This window comes from Bos indicus, chromosome 8 (assembly GCF_029378745.1).
Source record: "Bos indicus isolate NIAB-ARS_2022 breed Sahiwal x Tharparkar chromosome 8, NIAB-ARS_B.indTharparkar_mat_pri_1.0, whole genome shotgun sequence".
Lineage (NCBI taxonomy): Eukaryota > Metazoa > Chordata > Mammalia > Artiodactyla > Bovidae > Bos > Bos indicus.
In genome coordinates, this window is record NC_091767.1 from 110,163,302 (window position 1) to 110,189,445 (window position 26,144).

At 56.3% G+C, this 26,144-nt stretch overlaps 1 protein-coding gene across 2 annotated transcripts; it reads right to left on the minus strand.

The window, feature by feature from the left end:
* Positions 1 to 958: 958 nt before the first annotated feature.
* On the minus strand, positions 959 to 22,758 carry PHF19 (PHD finger protein 19). Of its 2 annotated transcripts, none has more exons than XM_070795391.1 (15): positions 21,835 to 22,758; positions 19,197 to 19,397; positions 18,466 to 18,547; positions 15,257 to 15,352; positions 14,707 to 14,807; positions 14,028 to 14,176; positions 12,300 to 12,395; positions 11,452 to 11,520; positions 11,132 to 11,252; positions 8,597 to 8,664; positions 7,211 to 7,372; positions 6,345 to 6,432; positions 5,375 to 5,460; positions 4,360 to 4,455; positions 959 to 3,374 (listed from the first exon to the last, which is right to left on the minus strand). In XM_070795391.1, exons 2-15 carry the CDS (start codon positions 19,380 to 19,382, stop codon positions 3,032 to 3,034), a joined length of 1,743 nt encoding a protein of 580 aa, XP_070651492.1. In that variant the 5' UTR covers positions 19,383 to 19,397; positions 21,835 to 22,758; the 3' UTR covers positions 959 to 3,031. The 2 variants fall into 2 exon arrangements, with proteins under 2 accessions (XP_070651492.1, XP_019822395.2); XM_019966836.2 differs by lacking the exon at positions 21,835 to 22,758 and adding an exon at positions 19,901 to 20,518.
* Positions 22,759 to 26,144: the final 3,386 nt, after the last annotated feature.

Below are 26,144 nucleotides of genomic sequence, written 5' to 3' on the forward strand. Positions count from 1 at the left end.
TGTGTTGCGAGTTTGTAAGCACTCACATAAACCACGCAGAAACGGGCACCCTCCAGCCTGGGGCGAACCCGTGACCTCAGAGGGGTCTCCAGGGCCCTTCATGTGCAGCCTGGGCGAGAGCCCGAGTCTCTGGGTGCCTGGGGCCGCCCACCTGTCCCTCCACTCCACTGATCTCCGAGACTCAGCCCCCCGCCCTGGCCTCAAGCGCGGGTTGTTCCCAGGGCAGTCAAAGGCCGCAGGAGGGGCAGGAAAGAGTGGGAGCTACAGTTAACAAGGGTGTCCCTGGCAGGTCAGACCGTAAAGAACTGGCCAGCAGTTTTTAAGGTCAGCCATTAACACTCAGGGTTTAACAGGCTACAGTAACTTTGGAAATAGAGTTCAGTTAGGCCCATGGCCTTCACCTGCCTGTAGCTTTTTCCTATCCCCCGCTTTTTCTCTCTCCAAACTACCCGACTTACAGAAGTTTATGTAAGGTGGCAATCTGTAGTGTTTATGAGGTTGTCCCCTCAGCATCTAGGGGGCTGAACACCAGCAGGGATTCTCCCAGGCAGGTGAAGCGGTGGGTGGGGGGTGCGGGAAGGGGACTGAAGCAAAGGAGCCCGACGGGGCGGGGCCAGGAGCACACTTCAGATTCCTGCAATCGTGTGCTTAGTGAAGCTTTACAACGCCTGTACCAAAGCATCCTCACGGGGTCACATTCGAGGTTCAGGCCCCAGCTTTTATCTCCGTGGCTCTCAGCTGATGTTTCCTGCCCCCATGGGCAGGGTCCTCAGAGCAGAAAAAAGGTTCTCTGTCCTGGTGGTAAAGGTAAGAACACTGCTAAGAGAATGTGGTGGCAGGTGCCGGAGCGGCAGGGTGACTGGGGAGGGGATAGGGTCCCACCATTCCCCGTCACCTTCCTGATACTTCACTAAAGCAATGACAGGTCGTTTTTCAGAGGGAGCCTTTAAAATGTAAATCAGACACATTAATTATAATTTTAATATAACAAATGTTATTAAAAGCAGCAATTCAAAACCATAAATCTTTCTGAAGGTGCACAGGGTTATAAGGTCAGTTGGCAGTAATGCAGCTATCGCCAGGTGGGAATGAAAGGCTGGGGCGTGGAGTCAGGGTGGCCTTTTGCCAGGCCTCACGCTGACCTCCCAGTGGGGAAGACCCTGTGTCCCTCCTCCCCGTCTTCCGGGCCAGAGCTTCTGGAGCTTGGGGAGAGGCGGCACAGGGGCACCAACAGGCCGTGTTCGTCCCGCACCTTCTCAGAAGCCTGGGAGCAGAGCTGGGAGGTTGCTGTGCTCTGGGGCCAGGCAGGAAGCCAGGGACTGGTTCTCAGTCCCACCCCATGGCTGAGCGGGGGCTGGCTTCTCAGCGTCCCTTCCACCCGGCCCCCGTCAGGGAGCGTCAGTAGCACCAGCAGTGGGGCTGAGACGGGGGCAAGCTGGGCCCAACCAGCCATCCCTGCCTGGACCAGGCTGGGAAGCAGAGGAAGTGGGGGCTGCACCGCAGGTGAAGGCCCGCTTGAAAGGCACTGCTGGGGCCAGGATCTGAAGCAAGGGGCATCTGAGCGCTCTCAGCGACCCCCACCCCAAAGCCCACAGATGGGGGGTGGCCTAATAATGGAAAGACCAGCTCCAGGCTTGCAGCTGCCCCCTTCGCCTTGCTGCTGGCAGCCTCCAAAACCCAGCCAAGCCGGAGGCCACGGCAGCAGTTGGCAAGGCTGGCCCCCATCTGGCACACCCCTCGCCCCAGTCAAGGCACTTCTTTCCAATCAAGTGAGTCAGTTTCTAATGCCTCCGGAAGCAGCAAAAATGAGGGGTCTCCTTCCCCTCCCATTTTTGATCTCCCTCCAGATGGGTCTGAGTTTTAATGTCGGTTCTAAGAACTCTACTCCCACTGACAAAAGGCTTCCCTTTTTTTGAGGGGATGTAATGACTCAGGCCCTTAAAAAAAAAAAAAGTCCCAACCTGCCCCCAAAAGTGATTGTCAGTTTCAGAGCTGGGCAGGGGGTACGGAAGAAGGTGTGAGTCCCCCTGCTTCCCTCTCGGGCCCAGGCTGGTTCACCGGCCCGAGCTGGACGTTCACATTTCGTTGCAGCACGTGGCGCCCATAAGAGGGCCCAGGAAAAGCCAAGGGCAGGAGCCAGGCTGGCACCCAAAGGGATGTGTGGCTATGTGTGTGGTGTGTGTACCCCTGGAGGCTGGGACCATGTGTGTGCCTGGAGGTGAGAGCGCACACACAGATGGAAGCGCGTGCATGTGTGCGCGTGCGTGTGTGTGCACGTGCCCTCGGGCTGTGTGGCGTAGGAGGCAGTCCGAGATGTAGCAAGCAGGACACGGCTACCTCTCCTCATGCCTTCCGCCTGCAAGGCCAGGCCCCGCTCCACGGCAACAGAGAGGGAACGTGACCCGAGAAGGGAAAACGGGGTTCTCGGAAGCCGACACCCCCTGCCTTCTGAAGCAGAGACCCAGCCTCCTCCTCCTCCTTGGATCCTGAGAGTCGCAGGGTCTCTGCCCTGCAGGCTTCCCAGAGGCGTTCTCCCACCCTCACCACCTCCTCCCTGGGACAGGAGGAGGGGTGGGAACGTGAGAGAGGAGCTCCACAAGGCCTCTTCTTACCCACCTTCACCCCGTCTTTCTCAAAGACTTCCGTCCTCCTCGTGTGGTCCCCGGGATGGGTCAGGTGTGAAGGATGTCCAGGGGAGGGCTGGGTGTGCAAATGCACACACCCAAAAGGGGAAAGGGAGGGGGACACACGGGGGAGCCAGGAGGGATGCTAACTTGGAGGGACAGGTGAACAGCTGGAGGGAGCATGTGGAGACAGCCGGCGGGACCGCAGAGACACGGGCGAAGGGGCGGTGAGCCTGAGGGCCCAGAGCAGACGGGGCAGCAGAGGCACAGGCGGGCAGGCAGAGCTCAGCCGGGCCCTCAACTCTGTCTTGTCCCTCCCTCCTGCAGCCTGGGGAGGACCGGGGAGCCTGTGGCTTCCACCGCCTCTCCTTTGGTTTCCAGGGCTCCGGGCCTCCTTGGGGGGCTGGTCAGTAAGGGGTGGTCCCTTCCCACTCCACCAGGTACTGCACCTTGCCCTCTGGTGTGACCCTCCGAGCCAGCACCTGGTACTTCTCCCCACAAGCTAGCCGCCCCGCCGCGCCAAAATAGTTGGTGATGGACGACTTGAGGTGGGACAAGGACGAGTCGTCCTCACTGATGCTCTCAAACGTGTGGCTGTCGACGCCCTCGTCTGGCCGCTCGGGGCCTAAGGCCCCCTCTGCGCTGCTGTCCGAGGCGCAGCGTCCGCCCGGCTCGGCTGCCCGGCGCTTGGCCCGCAGTGGCACGTACGCTTTGGCTGCCAGCTTCCTCTTGCGGCTGCCCACCGTCCGTCTGCGTGGGGAGGGGGCGAGGCGGGGAGGATGGAAATGAGATGGGATCACCCCCACCAGTCCCTGTCCCTGAGCTCCACCGGCCCCAGGCCCCAGGTGGCTCACTGAATCCTCATGGCAGCCCTGAGGAGACCCCAGAGGGGGAAAGTGCCAGCCGGGAGTGGCAGAGCCGGGACCCAACCCTAGCTGCGTCCATCTCCAGAGCCTCGCTCTTTTATACTGAGCTCAGCGCTGCCTGAGTCCAAGAAACAAACGTGTCTCCACTCCCCCCACCCCCACAGGGCAGAGGGGAGAGAAACTAAAGAAGAGTACACATTCACAGGCACTTAGAGACCCAGATCCAAAGCACCAGTAAGAACCTAAGAAGCGAGAAGGACATGAAACCACGGAGGCGGCAGCAGAGAATGACACCCAGAGGTGTTTGGAGACGACGGACTTCAACGGGCATGCTTTTAATTCCCCTCTTGCAAGGGTCACGAGTGCCCTGAACACCGTTAAAGGAGCCTCGGTTGAGAGCGGGTCCGTGCGCTTTGCAGCACCCCCCTGCCCTTTGCTGCTGAGGACCTGCTGTGGTGAAGCACGTGGTACCCTTCGTGAGGCTCCTGGGGACTCCTGTCCCCTCTCCCAGTCCTCACACTTTGCAGGAGAACATTTCCCCTCTCTGTCAGGCTCTGCTCCTTAAAGAAAGACCCCCAGCAGGCAGACACGGTTCAGACAGCCAAGAACCACGGCCAGGGACCTCACAGGCAGAGGCACAGATGTCACAGAATCCTGGCACATGACGGTCAGAGCCCGAGAACGGCAGAACCCGGATCTGAGACTGCCCAGCAAGAGGTGCCACACACACGGCAGCGGGTGAAGAGGAGTGGGAAAAAGCAGCGGGTCTCAGACCCCGACGCCCACACGGACAGAAGGCCAGGTCCCGACACAGGAGCGCAGGGTGAGGCCCTCGTCACAGGTGGGGGTAGGGGCGCCGGGGCGCTCACCTGGAGTCGTAGGAGAGGCTGGTGGAAGCAGAGCCAGAGGTGCTGGCGGCATCGGTGGAGTCCACGTCCGAGAAGAAGGTCTGGCCTGAGCTGGCGCTGAGGGGGAGGAGGGGTGAGCCTACGGCCAGCCCTCAGTGCCCCAGGGCTTTCCTGGGCATCTCTGGCCCCTCTGCCTGGCACCCTTCCTCTCAGCCGAGCCCCTTCGCCCCGAGCTGCCCGACACCACAGCGGCAGGTGCGCCTCCTCCCCCATCCACTGGCTGCCCACCAAGCCTTCAAAGCCCCGGAGGCCACAGAGGCCTTCCCTGACCACCTCCCCGGTCGGCGACACAGCACTGTGACAACGAGAGACGATAAAGAGGGTTCTGAGTCTCCTAACAGCCAAGCAGCAGCCACGGAGGAGGCTCAGGGAGGTTAGAGAACTTTGCCAAAGTCACACAGCTGGCAGCTGGCAAGTAGGGGCTGGGGCCCAGGCCTCATTGACCGAAGTCCTTGCCCCCTCCTTCGTGCCTACAGGAGAGCCCGAGATAACCTTCAATAGTCAGGAGAATAAAACTGCTGGATGCGGCCCCACCCATAGGGGCACCGAGGACGAGGTGCCGTGGGGCAGAGGGAGCATCCGCCAGGGCCCGGGGAGGGTCAGGGGCGGCTCCGCAGAGGACCGTGAATGTGGGGTGACCACAGCAAGTCTGGTGCCAGGTGTGAAGCAGTGGGGAGAGGGGGGCAGGAGGTGTAGGGAGGGCTGGGCTCTGGGGGCTATCCCCGGGAGCCCCACAGGCCTCCGGGGGTGGGGGCGAGGTGTGAGGCTGAAAGCCCTGATGCAGAAAGACCCTTCCGGCAGCCTTCTGCAGTGCAGAGCCTTTAACTCAGCGACCCCAGGAGAGTGTCTCCATCCTCCAAGGCTCTGTGTTTCGCCCCCTGCAGGGCTGGGGGAACAGGGGGCATCTGTCTCCCTGCTCAGTTCTATTCCCGTCTCCAGCCAGAGCAGCCCTCTCTGCCGGGCCCCTCACTGTTACCTTTTTAAACTCTGGATCTCGTCCAGTGTGAAGTCAAATATGCTGGCCAGGTGGTGATTGGTGCTCCAGGCGGAGGTGAAGTCGCTCTGTGGACACACGGGGCGGGGTCAGCCGGGAGCAACACGCCCCGCCCCCAGCACACTTCTCCCCGCAGCCACGCCTGTCACTTCCTCTCTCTTCCGGTCCTGCCCGGGGAGGCGGGGCACGCCGGTGCCAGTCCTGACTGTCTCTAGGTGACTGCCCGACCGGCCCATCTGTGGGCTTCGGTTCCCTCCACTCAGAGGTGGGTAAGGACCCCTACCGAGCTTGACTCCCAGAGGTGTCAGCATGGCAGAAGGGAATGAGGATTCTGAAAGTCACTCAGGCGTGTCCGACTCTCTGTGACCCCACGGACTACACGTTCCGTGGAATTCTCCAGGCCAGAATACTGGTGTGGGTAGCCTTTCCCTTCTCCAGGGGATCTTTCCCAGCCCAGGGATCAAACCCAGGTCTCCCACATGGCAGGCGGATTCTTTACCAGCTGAGCCACCAGGGAAGCCCGAGGATCGTGAAAGCGCCTTATAAACGGCCCGGGGAGATGTGAGGCACTGCTCATATTACTGCCCACAGCGAGGGCCCCGGCTTGGATGCAAGAGAGCTCCAGAGCCCTGGTTCCGGGCCGGGCTCTGCCACCGCCTGGGGTGTGACCTCAGCAGAGTCACTGCTCTCTGGGGCCTCAGTTTCCCCACCTGGACAGCGGGGCAAGGCTGCGACCCACCCTGGCCCAGCCCCGCTCTGGGTTCTCAGGAGAACTTGGGGAGACAAAGGAGGAGCACCTCCTTGTGTAACCAGCTGTCAGAGGAACCGGTTTTCTCCTTTCAGGGACGTGGGTGAGTCCCTGGGTCTGGGAGACCCGGTTTTCTGTGCCAGGATCCCTAGTGGGTGTGGCCCCTACGTGTGAAAGTGGAGAGTGAGAAAACGAGCAACTAACACTGGGGATAGCGTCTTCCAGCAAAAACTTTGATCTTTTTCTTCTATAAACTCGCCTTTTCTGCTGCTGGAATTCATGAGGCAACAAACTGTGGAGACAGAAAAAGGAGACAGTAGCCCGGTCAGAGCCCGAAGGCCCAGGGGATGGGTGGGGTCAGCGTGGGGACAGGCTGTCCTTCCGGGGGAGCCCTGGGGAACTGGGGGCTGCAGGCTGGGAGGTGGAGGCGGGTATGGTGGCACCGCTCCTCACCCAGGCGTCCAGGAGCTCTGCCCGCCACCCCCCAATGCCCGGGAAGCAGGGCTGGTCTCAGCCAGGAGCGCTGCTGCTGCTAAGTCACTGCAGTCGTGTCCGACTCTCGGTGACTTCATGGACCACAGCCCGCCAGGCTCCTCTATCCATGAGGATTCTCTAGGCAAGAATACTGGAGTAGGTTGCCATGCCCTCCTCCAGGGGATCTTTCCCGATCCGGGAATCAAACCCACATCTCTTCTGTCCCCGTGTTGGCAGGCAGGTTCTTTCCCACCAGCGCCACCTGGGAAGAAGCCAGGAGCGCTAGGGACCCCTCCCCCACTCTCACTGCCCCTCGCCTCGCTGGCTTGGCCCTAAGCCAGCAAGACTGGTTCCCGGCTTCCCCTCCGAGCAAGGCCAGCGAGAGGCTGTGGTGGAGGCAGTGGGGCCTGGGTCAGGCCCCGGCCTAGCCACGGACTGGCCCCCGAGGGCGCCTCCGGCTGGGACTAACTGGCCGGAGTCCTGCCCTCGCTCCCTCCGATGTCACCGCACAGCCCGTCGGAGGGGGCTGGCGCTGGAGCGGGGCGCAGAGAGCCCAAGGCCGGCCGCGGCCCCGCCCTGGGGTCCCGGGCACTGACCTGGGCTTGCTCTTCCCTCTCCTCCGCAGCTCGGAGGCGGCGCCGTGCTCGGGGGGCGCCAGGCCCTTGTCGGGCAGCAGCTTCCCGGGCGGGTTGGGTGGGACACGGATGCGCAGGCGGAAGATGCACTTCTTCTTCTTGATCTCCTTGCCGCAGAGGAACCTGGGGGTGGGCAGGGAGAGGAGAAAGCTCTGGAGCCTGTCCGTCCATCCTCCTGGGGAGGAGAGCCAAGTGTTAAAAACCTCCCTCTCTGCCTTCCCGGACCCAGCGCTAAAATCCAGAGCGGCCCGTGGAGACACTGAGTCCGCAAGGCCTGCGGGATCGGGGGCTCAGGTGGCTCCTCCCTGTCCTTCCTCATCTCGGGCGTCGCGCTCCTCTCCCCTTCTCTGCCTCAACCAGCCCCCGAGAGCTCGGCCTGCAGGACAGCCTCACCCCGCCCCCAGGGGACCCTTATGGTGGCAACACAGGGTTCCACAGCCCTGGAATCCGGAGAGCTCCTGCAGGCAGTGCCCTCACCCTTCTGTGACGGGCTGAGCTGCGTGGGGGCCTCAGAGGGGCCTCGCTGCAGTTTACCCCCAGGAGACTGCCCATGGAGAAGGCAAGAGGCCCCTTGTGCTCAGGTGTAGGTAGGGCTGTGTCCAGGCCCCAGAGTCGAAGAAGATGGAAGACAGAGTGGATAACCCTCTCTAGAGAGGCCTGGGGAGGTCTCACAGCAGTCAGGGACCGTGTCTTATTCGCTGTGGCCTCAGCACCTACACAGGGCTGACACAGTTCAACAGACAGTCGCTGATGGAGCAAATGGACAAAAGGGACTGAAGAGCGTCTGGGGTGAGGAGTGCGAGAAAAGCACTGGGGAGGGAAGCAAAGGGTTCAGAGTGGGTGGCACTCAGGAAATCACGCACAGGGCCCGTGGCAGAAGGTGTGGGCAGGATCTGATCATACCGGGCCCAGACTGCCAAGCTCAGGAGCTTGGGCACTCCCTGTGGTGGGGACATGTGTGTCCCAAGAGGAACTCAATAGTCCAGGTGGGAAGACACAGGCTGGGGACAGTTAGGAGGCTGCAGCCCACCCGAGACGATGAACCAAGGCCTCAGGGCCTGGCCCAGAACCCCAGATGGCTAGAGCAGGGGGGCAGCCCCCTATGGAGCTGAACCCAGCAGGAAAAAGGGTCAGGCTGCTGGAGTGCTCAGGGGAGGCATCCCAAAGATGAGTGCTCCCTGGACCTTGAAGGATGGGTGATGCAGTCACAGAGAAGCAGGGGGAGACCCAGATGGGAGCACAGCTGGTACGAGGGTAATGCGGCAGGAGGACACTTGAAATACCGCCTATCAGTTCCCACCCCCCACCCCCAACCCCACGCAGCACTCCGTCCTTCCCTGTACGCACCGGCTCTTGTAACTATTCAGTGCATTGAGGAGATGTGGGCCTCGGTCCGTCACAGGGGTGCTGGTGAGCTACAGGGGAGCAGGACAGTCAGACCCGGCACCTGGCCTCCGAGAAGTCCTCAGTCCCCGTCCCCTCCCTTCCCCTCAAGCTCTGGATGCTCTGAGTCCTCCAGGTGAGGACCACCGACTTGTTCCATGATCTCAGACAAGTCTTTTCACCTCTCTGACCTCACACCCCCATCTGTAAACGAGGAGAATAACTCCTGTCGTAAATGTACCAAGAGCTTTAAAAATGTCCCTGCCCTTGACCCAATAATGGTGCTTCATGGATCCTATCGTACAGACACGACACACCAACAAAGTTTTATATACAAAAACGTTCACTGCAGCATGTTCCTAACGATGGGCAAATATGAAAAATGTGGGGAAAAAACTATGTGCCCAGCAGGACGGAGACAAGTAAATAAACTATGGAGGGAACCAATGCAGCCGTGGGAAATGTTGACAAAAACTCCTGTGATATGGAAAAGTATTTATGATATAATGCACGCTGAAAAACGTGACTTAAATTTGTATATGAGTCTGTTTTATATACAGGCTTCTTTATGTCTTAGATTCTACGCATAAGTGGCGTGTTTGTCTTTCTCTGCCTGACTTCGCTTAGTACGATGTTCTCTGGATCCGTCCATGCTGCACTGCACACGGGAATATTTCCATTCTTGACATTTGCACATCTTCTTACACCAACCATCCGCTGGTGGGCACTCGGGTTGTCCCTCTGCCTTGGCCATTGTGAACAGCGCTGCTATGACCACTGGGGCACACGTATCTTTTAAACTTAGCGTTTTCATGTTTTCTGAATATATGCCCAGGACTGGGATTGCTGGATCATATGGTGGCTCTGTTTTTAGTTTTTAAAGGAACTTCCACACTGGTTTTCATAGTGGCTGCACCAATTTACCTTCCCACAAACTTATGGTTGGGCTTCCTAGGTGGCACTATTGATAAAGAAACCTCCTGCCAACGCAGGAGGCATAAGAGTTCGATCCCTGGTTGGGAATATCCCTTGGAGGAGGGCCTGGCAGCCCACTCCAGTCTCCTTGCCTGGAGAACCCCCTGCCATGAAGAATCCCTTCTTCATGGACAGAGAAGTCTGGTGGGCTACAGTCCATAGGGTTGCAAAGAGTCAGACACAACTGCAGGACTTAGCATGCATGCACACAAACTCACAGTTACCAAAGAGGAAAGGATGGGGGAGGGATAAATTAGGGACATTGGATTAACAGATACATATTACTATATATAAAACAGATAAGCAACAAGGATTTACTGTGCAGCACAGGGAACTATATTCAATACCTTGTAACAACCTAAAATGGAAAATAATCCGGAAATACATACATAAATTATAACAATCACTTTGCTGTCTATACCTGAAACTAATACAATATTTTAAATCAACTCTACTTCAATAAAAAACTGCAAATACCGTATAACCTCATGTAAAAAAAACAGACACAGAAGAAAGAACTGAACGATGTGTGCCTGTGCGCATTACTAATAGATGTCTCTGAGGGGCGTGATGCAGGCATATGGTTTTAAGTATACGTTCTTATACTTTTTGGTACTTTGAGAATTTTCTACCAGGCACATGTAGGACTTTTTTATGTATATAGATCAGAAAAAAAACTTGTTAAAAAAATATCAGCTCTACCTATCTTTTAGGGCTTGACATTAATAATATGTATGTCATTAATAAATTATCAAACTGTAAATGAAGATGTTATTACACGAGGAACTTCTGCCAAGAATAAAGATTACTTTAAAAATCCCCGTTTCATGAAAGGATTTGGGCAGTCAGTGAAGACGCCTCCCTCTGGATATGGTGGAGGGGGTCTGAGGGTGTCACAGAAGGCGGCATGGCCCTGCCAGGGAAGTGGTTGGGGAGGCCCTGGCTCAGCTCCAAAGCTGTGCAGTCACCAGCAAGCGGCTCTCCACCTCTGAAATCCTGGAAGTCTCTGGTCTGTTACTGCACTTGGTGACTCCCAGCTCACGGGACCCCTGATGAATACCCCTGAGAATTCAGAGTACTCAGAGTACTCTGAATATGCTGCTATTCAGAGTACGGCCAGCAGGGGGCAGGCCCACTTCACTTTCCATCCTAGCCAGGCAATTTGGAGTGGGTCACTGCAGAGAGGCCTTCTCCAGCCAGACTTGACCCCCAGCTCCCTACAGATGAGTCGGTGAGGCCCTAAGCCACCTACTACCAAAGCCTGGGTCAGGAAGCCCCTTGCAGGGCCCAGGCTCAGAAGCCTGGACCCAGGGATACAGCAGTTCAAAGACTGGACCTTGGTACCTGCTCAGCAGCCCTCACAGTTCTCACAGCACAGCAGTTCTCGAAAAGCTGTGCTCAGAGACCCAGACTCTGGTTCTGCACTGTGTGACCCTGGGCACAGCCTTCACCCCTCTGGACTCAGGGCACCCCACTGTGGAGAGGATTCCCGCCATCCTCATCATGGCCCACGGCTGTGCATACCTTCCCAAGCTGCAGGAGCTCCCAGTGATGGTTAACGAAGGCCAGAATCTCCTCAAAGTCGAAGTACTTCTTCTTGCTCTGCACGCCCAGGTTGTAGAGGGCCAGGTGAACCACATCGACCCTGGGCAAGGGTGCACGGAGGTGGGGCCGGCGTGAGGCGGCAGCCTGAGCAGCCAGGGTCGCAACGCCCTGGACCCAGGCTGAAGGGCGGGGGCAAGGCTGGGACCTGGGGGCTGGAGGCAGAACTGTTCCCAGAGGGACGCAGAGGGGAGACACTGAGAGGGGCCAGGAGGGGCCTGGGCCAAGCCCCACCCTCTCACCATCGCAGGGGCAGCCTCTCAATGTACTCTGGGCCCTGGTTGCACACGGAGCAGAAGAACAGGTAGAACCTGTGGGGGTGAAAAGGGGCCCAGTGGTAGGAGGGGCTCTGCCATCCCACCCTAGTCCTGCACCCTCGCCCCCAACCTACTGTTCACGGTCAGCACTGTCTTCATCTCCTCCGAGGAGGGGACAAAGATGGGACAGAACAGGGACCAAGAACTGTTTCCCCACCCCTTCCAACCGCTACCTCAAACCCTTTCCCAAACAGCATTGCCCTGGACTGTGGCTGAGCTCAGAGGGAGCCACACACGGCTGGGCTGCAGGGGCCACCTCTTCCCCTCTGCCTGAGAGAGAGACAGAGACAGATACACACACGTGCACACGTGCACGCACGCACACCTACTTTAGTCGCAAACCTCATGAGGCACCAACCAAGACACGCACAGTATCTGGTTTGACACACATACACCTTCCACTAGCTTAGCCCCCTTGTTAGAGGCCAGATCAAGTCATCCATCCCCGCTGTGGCTCCTCCAACAATCCTGGGCAGGGGTAGGGCAGGCCTGTGTCTCTCCCACTTCCCAGACCCTTGAAGAGACTGGGGCTTGGGGAAGGCAGGGCTTTGTCTAAGGTCCCCCGCAAGTCAGTGGAGACTAGGGATGTGGTTCAGCTGGTCCCTCTACGGGGAAGACCTCCCAACCCTGAGCAGCCTCCGTAGACAGGAGGCTACGCTGTCCCAGAGCCCAGGGTTCTGAGGTCTGGCAGGCAATCTGAAGGAGTTGCTGTAGCCTCTGCCCCCATCCCCCGCCACAACCCCGAGGCTGAGTCGGACCAGACAAGCACCTACCGGTCACCGAACATCATGGGCTCATTGAGACACTGGGTGCAGGCCTCGTGGAACCACTGCCTGCAGCGGTAACACTGCAGCATCCGCAGGTACCATCTGGAGAGCCAGAGGAGCCAGGGTCAGCCAGGCCCGCACTCCCAGCCAGGAATCGGCCTCAGCAACCTTCCCCAACACAAACTTGCCCTCCAGCGGGGGAAAGGGAAGAGAACTCACAGTTACCAAGCCCTGGGCTGTGCCAGGGGAGGCCTGAGCAGCAGGACATAACATGGTATCATTTGCTCTACCCAGTTGGTCAAACACGGGCCTCTGTTCCCATTTTACAGATAGCTTGTTCAAGGTTGCTCAGGAGGCAAGGGGTGGAGAGTGACTCAGATCCTAGCCTCCTGACTCCAGAGCCCATGCTCTTTGTTACCCACTGGAGCCCTCTTCTCGGGTCTGTGCCCCACACGTTGCTTCCCAAGCACCACTGATGGGGAAAGGTTTGCCCAGGGCATTTCATGGGAAAATAAAGGCTCCTGTGAGCCCCTCACCTGAGGCTGTATCCATCCTGTTAAAACCATTCAACAACTACTCACTGAATAAGAATGAAAACCAAAAAAGGTATTTTCTTAACTAACACACTTGACAGGTGTGGTCCATGGACCACCTGCGTCAGAATCACCTGGAGTCTAGGTTAAAATGCAGAAGATTCCTGGACCTGTTCCAGGTCTACTCAGTCTTGGGGCAGCCCCAGGGAGATGCATATTTGACAATCGCCCGAGCAACTCTGCCCTGTAAGCATTGAGAACCACCACCTCAGTGCTGCAAAGGTCTCTATAAGTATGTCTCCACCTGTAATCCCAAAGGCCACAACACCCACAGAAGGTGATGGGCCAAGGTTATTAATCTCGATGAAGCACTTCATGTGATTTGCCCAAATCACCCAGCTAGGTTGTAAGCACGGCCTTCAGACCCCCAGGGCTTGTCAGCAGAACTGGGGGCTGAGACTCAGGACTTCAGGGCGCCCTGTGGGCTGTTCCCTGCGAGCAGAGGTTCCATCTCTCACTCCTGTGGTTCTTCCCACAAGGTTGGTGCAGTCAACCCAAGGGAACCGGCTCAATCGCCCACAGCTACACGCAGGCCCAGGCCACAAGGAAGAATCAAAGAAAGGCTCCTGTTCTATAGTCAGGGTGAGAACACCCTCCAAAGTTCCTCACACATGCCCAGCCCTGCTTGCACACCTCCAGGGAAAAGGACCTTCATCTCTCACCAGCAACCTGTTTCACTGCTTCTGATGATGGAAAGGTTTATCCAAACGTCCATGCACCAACAGGAAGAGCTCACATTTATTAAGTGCTTGCCAAGTGCCAGGCACTGTGTGAGCCTTTACATGAATGATCTAAATCACGCTCTACTCACAACCCCCAAGCCACGGGACAGCTGTCATGAGAATGGAGCTCAGGGACAGCATAGCTGTAAGGGGCTGGGAGAACGTGGACACTCGGGACCAGGCTGTTAACCGCTGTGCGACACTTCCTTCTCTTCCATGGAGCCCCAAGAAAACCTCCACCCCCAGCGCCCCCCCTCCCCCTAGTGCTAGCCTCTGGCTCTCCAGAGCCTGTGGGAGGCTGCGGGCTCCTCTCTGGGGGTCCGGCTACCCCAGCCAGCCTCGCCCCTGCCTCCCTGGAGCCCCGCCCACCAGGGAGACCACGCCCGTCGGGGAGGCCCCGCCCCGCCCCGCCGCCTTACTCTCCAGGACCGCCGCAGTAGCAGTAGCACTGCTGCTGGTTGGTGCGGTGGGGGGAGTCCCACTCGAGCTCCTCGGGCTGGTAGGACAGCACCATCTTCACGGCCTGCAGCGTCCTGGCGATGGCGCCCTTCTTCAGCGCGCCGCCTTTCTGCGGGGAGATGAGGGCCCGAGTCACCCCCCGGGGGTCCCGGTTGGGCCACACGTGGATCCCCATCAAAGCTATCAAGGTTGATGCCGGACCAGGTGGGACAAGCGTTTCCAATGTAGTCAGAAACGCACGGAGCCTTTTCTCATCGATCTCAGATCCAGCCTCTCTCTATCCCCAGGGATCTGCATTTTCAGTAGTATTAACAGGAATAAGCACAATAAAAGTCACCAGAGCCAATATGTATCGACAGTGGGCACTTACATGGGTTTTTCTGTTATTAGCAAAGCGCTATTTGTTGGGGGCCTCCTACACCTGACACCAAACCTGCATCCATTTAGCAGCGGACGAAACAGGCTCAGGGAGGCTAAGGAACCGGGCCAAGGGCACACAGCCGGTAAGTGGCAGCCGCTGTCGGCCTCCAAAGCCAGGCGCTAGGACCAGGAGTCAGGCCTGAGTCCAGAGAGTCTCTGGGCTTCCAGACTGGACGGGTGCGGGGAGGGGGGGCAAGGTGGGAAGAATGGAGGGCTCACCCGCACAGCCAGCGCGAAGATGCAGCGTCGGCAGAACCAAGGTGTGAGCAGGGGCCGGTCGGCACTGCCCGCTATGGGGATGTGGCACTGCTGGTGGTAACCTAGGAGCGGGGCAAAGGAGGGCGGTGAGTGCCCACGAGGGAGCAGCGGCCCCAGGCTGGGGAGGGCGGCAGCGAGTGCTGGGAGCCGTGTGCCTGCCAGCTGCCAGGGTACTTACTGGCTGGCACAGCAGCCAAGCTGGGGTCCAAGCAGGCCACCCAAAGCTGGCATGGGCCCCGTGCGGGAAGCACACAGGGTCTGACTTCAGCCTCTGTGCTCCATCTCTGCTACCCATCCTCTCCACCTGCAAAGCGCCTAACTTCCCTCACTTTCCAGAAGCCCCAGCTCTCCCCCAGGATCACCTCCCTGGGCCCCCATTCCCAGAGACTGGCCGCCTTGTCACTCTGCCCCACCAAGAGAAAGAGGAAGCCAGCTGAGGCCCCGAGGATCGGATGTGGAGTGAGTCCCGAGCCAGTGGGGGCCGGGGACCCCCAGGTCTGGTCACACTTACCCAGGCCGCACTTCCCACAGATGAGGATCTCGTTCAGGGGCCCTGATGTCTTCCCCAGGCAGATGTTGCACTTGGGCTCCTCCCCTGGAACACCAGCTGGAAGAAAGGCACCCTGCGTGGTCAGCTTGGGTTCATGGGAATGACCCACGGTCTTAAAACCAGGCGCCGCGCCTCTGGGTCTGAGTGTTGGGCTCCAGAGGCCGACTCACTGAGCCTCTCCAACCATGCTGAGCTGCCTGTGACCAGCACCCCATTCTAAAGATGGGGAAAACTGAGGCTCAGAGCGGTTAAGTCCCTTGCTCAGCTAGAAAGCAGAAGGGGGATTCAAATCCACCACTGTTTGACATCAACTTGTTTGATTTTTGTTTTGTTTTGGCCACACCTCAAGGCATGCAGGATCTTAGTTCCCCAGCCAGGGATTGAACCCACACCCCCTGCATTGAAAGCCCAGAGTGTTAACCACTGGACCACTAAAGTGAAGTCGCTCAGTCGTGTACGACTCTTTGCGACCCCATGGACTGTAGCCTATCAGACTCCTCCGTCCATGGGATTTTCCAGGCAAGAGTGCTGGAGTGGATTGCCATTTCCTTCTCCAGGGGATCTTCCTAACTCAGGAATCGAACCCAGGTTTCCTGCATTGCAGGCAGACGCTTTACTGTCTGAGGCACCAGGGGATGCTCCTAACTAGACCACTAGGGAAGTCCCAAATAATTTTTCTTTTTTTTAGTATTTATTTATTTGGATATGCAGGGTCTTAGTTGCAGCATGTAGGATTTTTTAATACTCATTGTGGCAAAGGTTCTCTTTTAGTTGAGGCATGTCAGATCTAGTTCCCCGACCAGGGATTGAACCTGGGCCCCCTGCATTGGGAGCACAGAGTCTTAGCCACCGGACCGCCAGGGAAGTCCCCCAAATCATTTGTTCTTTTGACAATACCATTCTGCCTCTCCTGCTTAATTTAACTTGACTTGTTAAAGTTTTTATGTTAAATAACTTTTAAACATTTTTTATTATTGCATAATAATAAAGTTATAACGAAACTCCATGTTCTTATCAACAGTCACGAATTCACAGCCAGTCTTGTTTTGACTATATTCCCACCCACTACCCCTCCTGTTTTGTTGTGAATCAAGCCCCAAATACCCAATCATTTCCATAAATATTTCAGTAGGCATCTCTGAAAGATTATACTCTCCTAAAGAAAAAAAAAAAACTAGTACCTTTATGGAACCCAAATATTAAAAATAATTTCTTAGTATCATCAACAAATTCAGCGTTCACATTTCAAACTGTCTCAATGGTCCATAACAATTTTAAGTTTGTTCAATTGCTGTTGAAGAATAAACATGTGTTTGTGTGTGAAGGGTTTGAATGAATAAAGTATGTTTTCATGTGTGTTTCAGTCTCATTTCCCTCAGCAGATGGAAAGTTCCGTAAGGACACAAAAGGTATCTGTTCATCTATGTCCCCAGGACCTCACGTGGGTGTGGCACATCACATGTGTTCATGACCTGTTTGTTGAATAAATGGTCTCTTGCCTCTTATTCCTGAATATGATCCCAGGAAAATATAGCAGTTACTTAAAAAATGAAAAGTTTGAATCTTAGGAATTCATGTAAACTCGCATTCATATGATTAGAAAAGGAAATAACAGGTTGGCTTATTATAGTAACTGTGTTACTCTCCATTCCTTTACTACTTATTAGATACTAAATGACCTTTTGCCAGTTGACAGCAGTTATATTTCTTAAGAGCATCAAGAGCACCGTGGTCTCAGCAAGTCTCCACTGGCTTAATGAAGCCGTGGGTCGGCACCTACAGCAAGCTCAGCCTTGTGCTCTCACCGGGTGGACGCAGAGGGCCCGACCTCCGTGAGGAGCAGTGATCTGGGGTCCACGCAGCTCCTCCGCTGAGCACTGCCGCACCTTCTTGGTGCCCGGCACACTCACGGTTTGCTAAGGTGAACTGTCTTTCCTCATCAGCTGGCTCCTTCTGCTTTCGATAAGCAGGCAGCCCAGGAGAGGAGCCCCTCATTGCTTTGGATCTTGAAACAGTACATTTAGGGTGAGAAGGGCCTGGAGAAGCATCAGTCTGCATTAGCCACAACATCTTGGAGAAAAAGGCACCCTGGAAACTCTTCTAACTGGCTGGGTCCTGTGGTCTTTGCTTGGCAAGCTCCTGAAATCATCTCTCAAGGTAAGAGATTCTTCAGAAACTGACTCCCTGTAACTCCACACCACTGGTGGTGCTGTAGTTGCTAAGTCGTGTCCGACTCTGAGACCCCATGGGCTGCAGCCTGCCAGGCTCCTCTGTCCATGGGATTTCCCAGGCAAGAATACTGGAGCAGGTTGCCGTTCCCTTCTCCAGGGGATCGTCCTGACCTAGGGATCAAACTCGTATGGCCTGTGTCTCCTGCATTGCAGATGGATTCCTTACTGCTGAGCCATCGGGGAAGCCTGGTCCAAGGCGGGCTCCAAACCCTGTCTCTTCCTCACATACCACCATGTCAGTCCTCCTGTTAGAGCATAAATGGTAAAAAGGTCTGTTCTCACACGGTAACTCATTGGGAGTGGCTGCCTGGTGCTCCGTGTTGAAAATGAGTGCTCTGATTGATCAGTGACGTCTGTCACGCACGTGGCAGGGGAGAACGGTGGCAAGAATGCCCCCAGTTCGTCATCTCTGTAAGACAGTGTCAGCCGTCTGAGGGCAGGGATGATACCCAACCCAGCTCCCTTTCAGCCCTGGAAACGGGCCCAGCTCCATCCCGCTACGTCATCATCACGCTGCCTGCTCCAGGCTTGGTGGGTCTCTCCCCCATGGAGAGAGCTGCCTCCTCGTTTTTTAACATGCTGATAGAGGACACTGTGCTTACACCGAAAGGTTTCAATTCCGATTGCCTGGGCCCCTTCTGTTCCTAGCCCCAGAGGGACCCAGAGCTTTGGGCAGCCGGGAAATACACACAGGCCTGGGACACAACCCTGCTCCCACCCCTCCTCAAGCTGCCTTCTCCATCTGCCTGCCTCCCTCGTGAGGGATGAATGCTCAAGAGGATGACAGGTGTCATAAATGAGTTCTCGTGTAAACGTACAACTGGTAATCTCCAAGGACACGGCCAGATGCCGGAAGTTACGAGACAGAAGGAGAGCAGGAAGAAAATGGAGGCAGAAGAGGAGAGTGGGGCAGGGGTGAGGAGTCACAGCAATACTCACCATGCTGTATGTCCTTCCATAAGACCCAGTATTTGGAATTATCTTCAAAAGTTACGAGGCAGCTCTGCTTAGAACTGCTGACCTGGAGCAGAGAAAGGGAGGAGCAGGGTGAGACGGTAGCTGGGGAAAAGCCACTTGAACATGGTCTTCCTCTCCCATCTCTGCCCCCACAGGGCAGAGAGATCAGACTCCCTCCTTGTGCTCCAAGAATCCGCCTGCAATGCAGGAGACCTGGGTTCGATCCCTGGGTTGGGAAGAGCCCCTGAAGGAGGGCATGGCAACCCACTCCAGTATTCTGGCCTAGAGAATTCCACGGACTGGAATAGTCCATGGGGTCACAAAGAGTCACTCTGTGCTCCAAAAAGTAGAGCCAGGCCAGAAGGAGAACGGCGGTCCTGAAGGCTGTGCACGCCCACTCCCTGGAATTGGGCAGCGAGGGGCTAGGTGACGGCAACTTGGTGGGAATACCGAGGCCAGATGATCTCTCCAACCTGATTTTGTTTTGTTTTGTAGGCTCACAGAGCACTTGTCTAAAGATGTCCTTAGGTGCCCTAAGGATGGCACCTGCTTTTGCAGGCTCCACCTCCTTCCCCTTTCAGCTTTGGAGCAGGAGGGCACAGCAGGAATCTGCCAGCAATCTCCCATCCTCCACCCCTGGTCTGAGGCTGGCACCAGGAATGAGCAGAGAGATGCTGAGCCTGGGGAACTGGGGCCAGGGAGGAAGGGTTTACCCTCTTGATCTTTCCGAGATAATACAGTCCATCTGTCCACCGGCACAGCACATACTGGCCCTCCGTCAGCTTGGACATCAGGTCTTTGAAGTTGTTCTTGGCTTTTGCCAGGGCCCCCTTGTTAGGGAGGTGGCTGGTGGCACCATAGGAGTCCCGAGTCCCTGGGTCCAGAGCTCGATTCTCCATCAGCTTCCACTGACACTGGAAGAGAAAGGAACAGGGTTTTTACTCCTTACTTCAGGAGACAGGGGAGAGAGGAAAGCAGCTACCATTTATGTAACCTGTGCTGTGCCAGATGCTTTTATCATCTCGCTGGATTCTCGTGACAACCTGTGAGGTTGTCACTGTTATTCCCATTTTACAGGTCAGGAAACTGAAGTCTGGCAAGGGGAAGCGGCTCTGGGTTCAGAGGCAGAGCCATGGTCCTTAACCAGGTGAGCCGATTAGCTACTCTGCACTTGCTCCACCCCTACCACGCAACCTTGTACAGAGAACGGCTCTTTCAGCCAACCACAGAGCAAAATCCCCCTGCCCAGGTGTGTATGAGGCAGATCTGAACCATACCCCGTGGCTTTGGAGCCAGAGGTTTTATCCCTAAAGCAAACACACCCTGTGTTTTCTGAGTGGAGGGCCTTCTCCAGCACAGCAGTGGGGGGGTTTTCAGACCCCTGCTCCCTCCCGAGAGCTGGCTGGAGAAAACTCACCTAGAAAGGAAAACTCCTGGTGGCTTATGAACTGGTATAGACTTGGCCATCTGGGTCTTCTGTAATCTCCTTTTCTGTTCTCAGTTATGGGATGATTTAATGGAAACCAATTCTGGGACATTTAAACTCACTTATGCTTTTACTCAGATGCAAATTGGCTCCAAGCAGTGAAGTCATCGCCATGCCAGCCTCTCTACATCTGTCTCTCACCGTCCTGTGAAACCCACTGCTCCTGCTGCTCTCCCACTTCCTGCTAGCGGTACTGCTCTGGTCCCCAGAACACCCCAGCATCTTTGACTTCTCCAACCGATGAGGTGCCTGCCACAAGCAGCCAACTTCAAGCACAGTGATTTTTGGCTTCCTCTTGTCCATCTCCCTGGCCTGGTCTGAGTTCAGGCCTCATCTTGCCTGGGCCATTCATTCAATAACTGTTTCATGCTCACTCAGCTGCTGGGCACCTGGGATGCAGAATGGTACCACCTAGGCACAGCCCTAAACAGGCCACTCCCTGTCTTCCTGCCTCCCCACCAGACTCCTCACCAGGGCCAACAATTCCCATCTTCTTCTCCCAGAAACCTTCTGTGGTTCCCCAAAGCCTTCAGTGGCATTCAAAGTCCCCCACCCCAAGGCCCCCTCCTCCTCAATCTGGGCTCACCTGGCTCCAGGCGGCTCCACACTCTCCACTAAGCACAGCCCCCTCTGCTCCCTGCACCCACTATTCCAGTCCCCTCCTTCTCTGCCCAGGCGCTGGGCACCTGGTGTTATGATTACCTGTAGATTACAGGGAGACAGTCGTGTGTTTTTCCGTGTGAGTGCGTGTGTGCTCCTGTGAGACGGTGTTTGATGTCTACAGCTTTGTGGCAGTGAGTATAGGAAACAGAGCACATGTGTGTGCATGTCAAGGGCCCCGGGGCACGCAGGGCATTGCTGGGGTCTTCGCTCTCCAGATGGTGGCGCGGCCGCATCCTCTTCCCTCCACCCGCCCCCCCACCCCCCAATTCGTCCCTCCTCTCCAGGGCACAGCGCACAGGCGCTGGGCAGGGTGTGCGGTCCAAATCTCTGCCTTCTCCCTGCCACCTGGCTGCCGAGCGCTGCAAGGTCCTGCCCCGCCGGGCCTGGCCCGGGCCCGCGGCAGGTTCACAAACTGACACTTCCTCCCCCGCCGCGCCGTTGGGAGCAGGCCCAGTCGCCGCACCCCCCTCCCTGACCGGGCGGGGGCCCTCGGGTGGCTGGCCCCCCCTCCACCCTCGCCTCCATCCTCCCGGAGCGGGCCCCCGTGGGCTGTGATTGGCTGATTCAAACCCATCTGCAAAGAAATGCCTGTTTGCGGGTTCCCGTCGGCGTCCAGTTCAAATCCGCGGCACCCGGAGCGCGGGGCCGGGCGGGGGCAGGAAGCGAGGATGATTCATGCGCCGGGGCCTCTCCCAGGGCGGCCGTTGGCTTTTTAAAAAGGGTGTTCGGGAGGGGAAAACGCTTGCAGAAGGACCCCCCTTCGGGTTCAAGCGCTCTGATCTTCAATCGCTCCGACGCCAGGCCTCCCCCCATCCCCATCCTGCTGCAGCCTGACTTCGGACGTGAGCAAAATCCCAAGCGGCCCCGTCGGTCTCCAGGCCCGTCCCCCCACCGAACAGGAAAAGTAAAGATTTGGGGCACGGGAAGAGCGACCTGTCACACACGACCCCCCCCAAAGGCTCGGGAACCCGGGCGGGGCTCCCGCCGCCCCACAGACACCGTTCACCCCTCTCCACCACCCCGCGCCCCCCCAGGCGTGCATCTCCCCAGGACTCCAAACCCCCCTCCCGGCCCCGAGGCGTTTGACCCGCCAAAGTCCAGGGAAACTTCCAAAAGAGGGATGACTGCAGGGAGAGGCGAGAGTGGCGAGGAGTCCCCGGCCGGGGCCGGCCGCGGCCGGCCGCCTGCAGCGCTGAACTTACCGCGAGGCTGCGTGTCCGCCGGTCCCACTTGGAGTCTGGCCACCAGGCGCATCGGCGGCGGAGGCGGCTGCGCTCGGCCCGCGGCTGCCCGGCCGAGTGTCCGCCCGTGGGGCCGGGGTCGGGGTCTCGGCGGGGGCGGGGCGGGGCGGGGGCGCCGGGGGGAGGAGGGGGGCCGGAGGAGGAGGAGGGAGGGGCCCGGGCGCTCAGGAAGGGGCCCCCCGGGCGCGGGGCGCCATCTTTTTCGCGTTTTCCCGCGAATTATTGACGTCCCGCTTATGTAATTAGCGGGGGCCGCGCCGGCCTCGCCATTGGAGCCCGCGGTCGCGGGGCCCCGCCGCACCGCCCGCCCGCCGGCTCGCCCGCTCCCGCCCCCGGGCCGCCCCCGCGCCGCGCCCCGGCCCCCGCCCCCGCCCCCGCGGGCGCGCATCCTCCGCCACCGCGCGCCCGGCGCAGACACGCGGCGCGGGCGCACACGGACGCGGGGCCCCGGCACGGCCCCTCGGCGGAGGCGCGCGCGCGGCGCCCGGGGCCGGCACACACTTGTTGAGGAAACCCAGCTCTGCGCGCCGGGCGCAGACGTCAGCCGGCGGGGACACACAGCGGGGAGGTGCGGAGGCGCAGGGACGCGCTCCCCGGACAGACCTGGAACAGCCCAAACGGGATTAGCACAACAGAAACACACAGACGTCCGGCGCTTGCAGCGGAGACGGCCTGCGTACAGACACAGCGCACGGCACAAACGCAAGCTGACCACACACGATCTACACGACACAGCACACATTAGAGAGTCTCGACACAGATACGCAAGAGTGTACACAGCGTAGACACACCGCAAAACAGACATATAAAGCAGACAGGCACAGAGTCACAGCACAGTAACACACACCAGCAACAGATTGCACACAAACGCGAAGCGGAGAAACACAACACAGAGATACAACTGGAACCCCCCCCCACACACACACACACACACACAACATTTAAATGAGTGGCACACGGCGAAAGAGCATACAGAGTCATAGGAATAGCGGGTTGAGGCTGGGGGCATGGCTCCAGTCATTATCGGCCCTGGCCCTGGGGAGGATGGGCAGAAATGTCCGCATCCGGACTCACTCTCTGGGGAGGACCTCGGGGTACGGTCTCTCTGGCTGACCGGGTCTACCCCTGTTATGCATAAGGCACTCACGTCATAGGCCAGCTCCACGGGGCGTGGGACCCTGAGCAAAGCATTTCAACTCAAACTTCAGTCTCCTCATCTAGAGTTGTTGGGAAGGTTGGGGTTAATGTATGCAAACCCCTCAGCAGCCAGTGAGTGTGCAATAAGTGACGATTGTAACTTTGTCAAGAAATCATGTACTCACTGAGTGCCCCCCCTCCTCCCGCAGGAGTGAGACTAGAACTGGGGGCAGCGGGACTCACGATCTCAAGGGGGAGTCAGGGGTTGGCCCAGGCAGCAACAGCACGGATGTGAACAGGAGGGGCATGCTGCGTGGAGCTGGCCGTGGAATCGGAGGAGTCCTGGCTTCAAGTCCAGCTCTGTCTCTGAGCCAAAGGGAGATGCTGGGTGAACTAGTGCCCTGGTAAACCACCTTCCCTATCTGTTCAAAGAGGGTAAATGACTACCCTGTCCCACAGGACCACTGCAGAGATGAGGCCAAAACAGCACAATAAAAAGCTGTGCTTTTGTAAATGAAAAAGTAGTGGGCAAAATGCAAAGTTGTTTAAACATGACAAAAGGAGAAATAATAAATGCCACTAGAAAGGTATAGTTTCACCTGTGATTCAGAGGCAAATCCAGCTTTGAGTTGAGAAGAGAGGAGAAGGATTGCGGAAAAGGTGGCATTCAGATGGAATGTGGAGATAGGAGGGAGGCATTCCAGGCTGGGGGCGTGGTGTGTGCTGGAGGCCTGGGACTGATCGAGTTGGGTGTCCTTCAGGTTGGAGTTCAGGGCAAGCCTGGAGGAGGAGGAGCTGAGTGTCCTGGGCTGAGTTTGGTTTTCAGCCCACAGGCGAATCAGGGCCACTGAGCAAGGCCCTGTGGCATATTCTAGAGTTGTGCATATTCTAGAGAGAGCCACAGGCAGTTTAGAACAGAGAAGGACCATGAACAGTCTGCTTTGGGAGGATCTGGCAGAAGTAGGTTGAAAGTATGGACAAACGAAAGAAACAGAAATAATCACTTTAAAAAAATGGGTTAAGGGTATCAACAGGCAATTCACAGAAGAGGAAACCTAGGTGGCCAAAAATATGAAAAGATGTTCAGCTTCACTGGTCATGGGAGAGATGCAAATGCTAAGAGCTGGGAGACACCATTTCGCATTCACCAAACTGGCAAGCAGTCTCTCAGTGGGGGCAAAGGGATGAAGGGAGTAAGGATGTGGCACCCTGGGAACCCTGTACCATCTTGATGGAGAAGCGAAAGGATACAGCTTCTCTGGAGAAGAAGTTTGGCAAATTCTATTAAAGTTGAAGATGCTCTTATCTACCGTTCAGTGACTTCCCTCCCCTCACTCAGCGTGTAGTTGTAAAAACTGAGGAATTGATGAATTGTCCATCAACAGATAGATAGACTGTGACCTATTTGTGCAATGGAATAATCTACGGGAGGGAAAAGAAACTCAGGCTATTGCCTCAACATAGGTACAGTCTAGAAAAGTGGTAGAGTAGTGTGATACAAAAAGGTTTTTTTTAATTGAAAACTATGCTGCATATGTATTTTTAGGGATATAGTCAGATAGTAAACGTTAAAACATGCATAGGAAATCAAAGATACTAAATTTAGAACAGCAGTTACCCCTGGGTAGGGAGGGATGGGAATGAGATCAGAGAGAGGAACACAGAGGATTTAATCTGTACTGTTCTATTTTTCAGAAAAAAAAAAAAAATCTGAAGCATGTATGGCAAGGTGTCAAGACTTGGCAAAGTTGGGTGACTTGTCTGTAGTTCTTTGCATTGATCCTTCTTCTCAGGTCTAAAACTTTTTTCCTCTATTTTCTGTATGTTGGAAATATTTGGTAATTTTAAAGGTGGGATGTGCAGAGAGATTACAGCAAAGAAGGTTTGGTCTCAGCACTGACCTGTCGCATGTGCTGGGCCCTCAGAGCTCACAGAGTCCTGACATGTCTGGTCCCACAGTTTGTTGACGCAGGCATGGCAGGCGTTGGATCTGTCCACTGGCGAGGGGACAGAGGCTTGGAGAGATGGGGTGACTTCCGCAAGGCCACACACAGGAGGGAGGAGTCCTCTAACCGTCAGCTGTGTCTCAGGGGAGACCGGCAAAGGCCGAAGAATGTCAGGAAGAGGTCTCCCACCTTGCAAAAATCAATCTTCTTCCAACTGCTGGCCATTTCTGTTTTTGCTTTCAATTAAGGAACCTCAGAAAATATAAAAAAGCCCAAGGGAGAAAATGAAAGTGACGTGTGCTTTTCACTGTCTTATTTTTTTAATTTATTTATCGTTTTTGGCTATGTTGAGCCTTTGTTGCGACGTGTGGGCTTCTGTAGTTGAGGCACCCAGGCTTAGTTGCCCGGAGGCATGTGGGGTCTTGGTGTCCGGACCAGGGATTGAACCCCCGTCCCCTGCATTGGTAGGTGGATTCTTTACCGCTGGACCACCAGTCAGGTCCCTGCACTGTCTTACATTTTAATTCAGCTTTATTGAGGTATATATCACAGACTCAACAGACATGAGTTAGAGCAAGCTCCGGGAGATGGTGAAGGACAGGAAAGCCTGGCGTGCTGCAGTCCATGGGGTCGCGAAGAGTCGGACATGCCTGAACAACAACAACAAATAATTCACATAAAATAAATTCACCTACTTTAAATGTGCAACAGTCTCTTCATTCTAGAGGACATGATTGGTTTGGAAATATTTGAGTACTAGCCCACTTAGCGTGTATGGCAGTGCTCTTACAAAGAAGAAAAATGCTTTTCATGAATTCGAATAATTATGATTCTAATAAAAGTTTTGGAAATAATTAAGATACAGGTGTTTCCATCGTTGAGAGTGAGTGGCCAGCGGGGCGGGCCTGTGTTTTATTGCCTGAATTTAGGGGTCAGTTTATAATGGCCTCGGCAGGGAGGTGCTGAGAGCTTTCAAATTATGATAGAAAGGATGATTGTTAACATAATTTAAATTCTTTTTTTTTTTAAGAAAGAAATAGTTGACAGGGTTAGACTGTGGCCTGTGGAAGTGCTTGTGGCCTTGGTTGGCTGCCAGGCCATAAACAGCTTTACCTGTGGCTTTTGTGGGGGAAATGAGAGACATCAAGTGTCTGTCCTCTCCATGAGCCCAGGAGCGCCTCCGCTGGG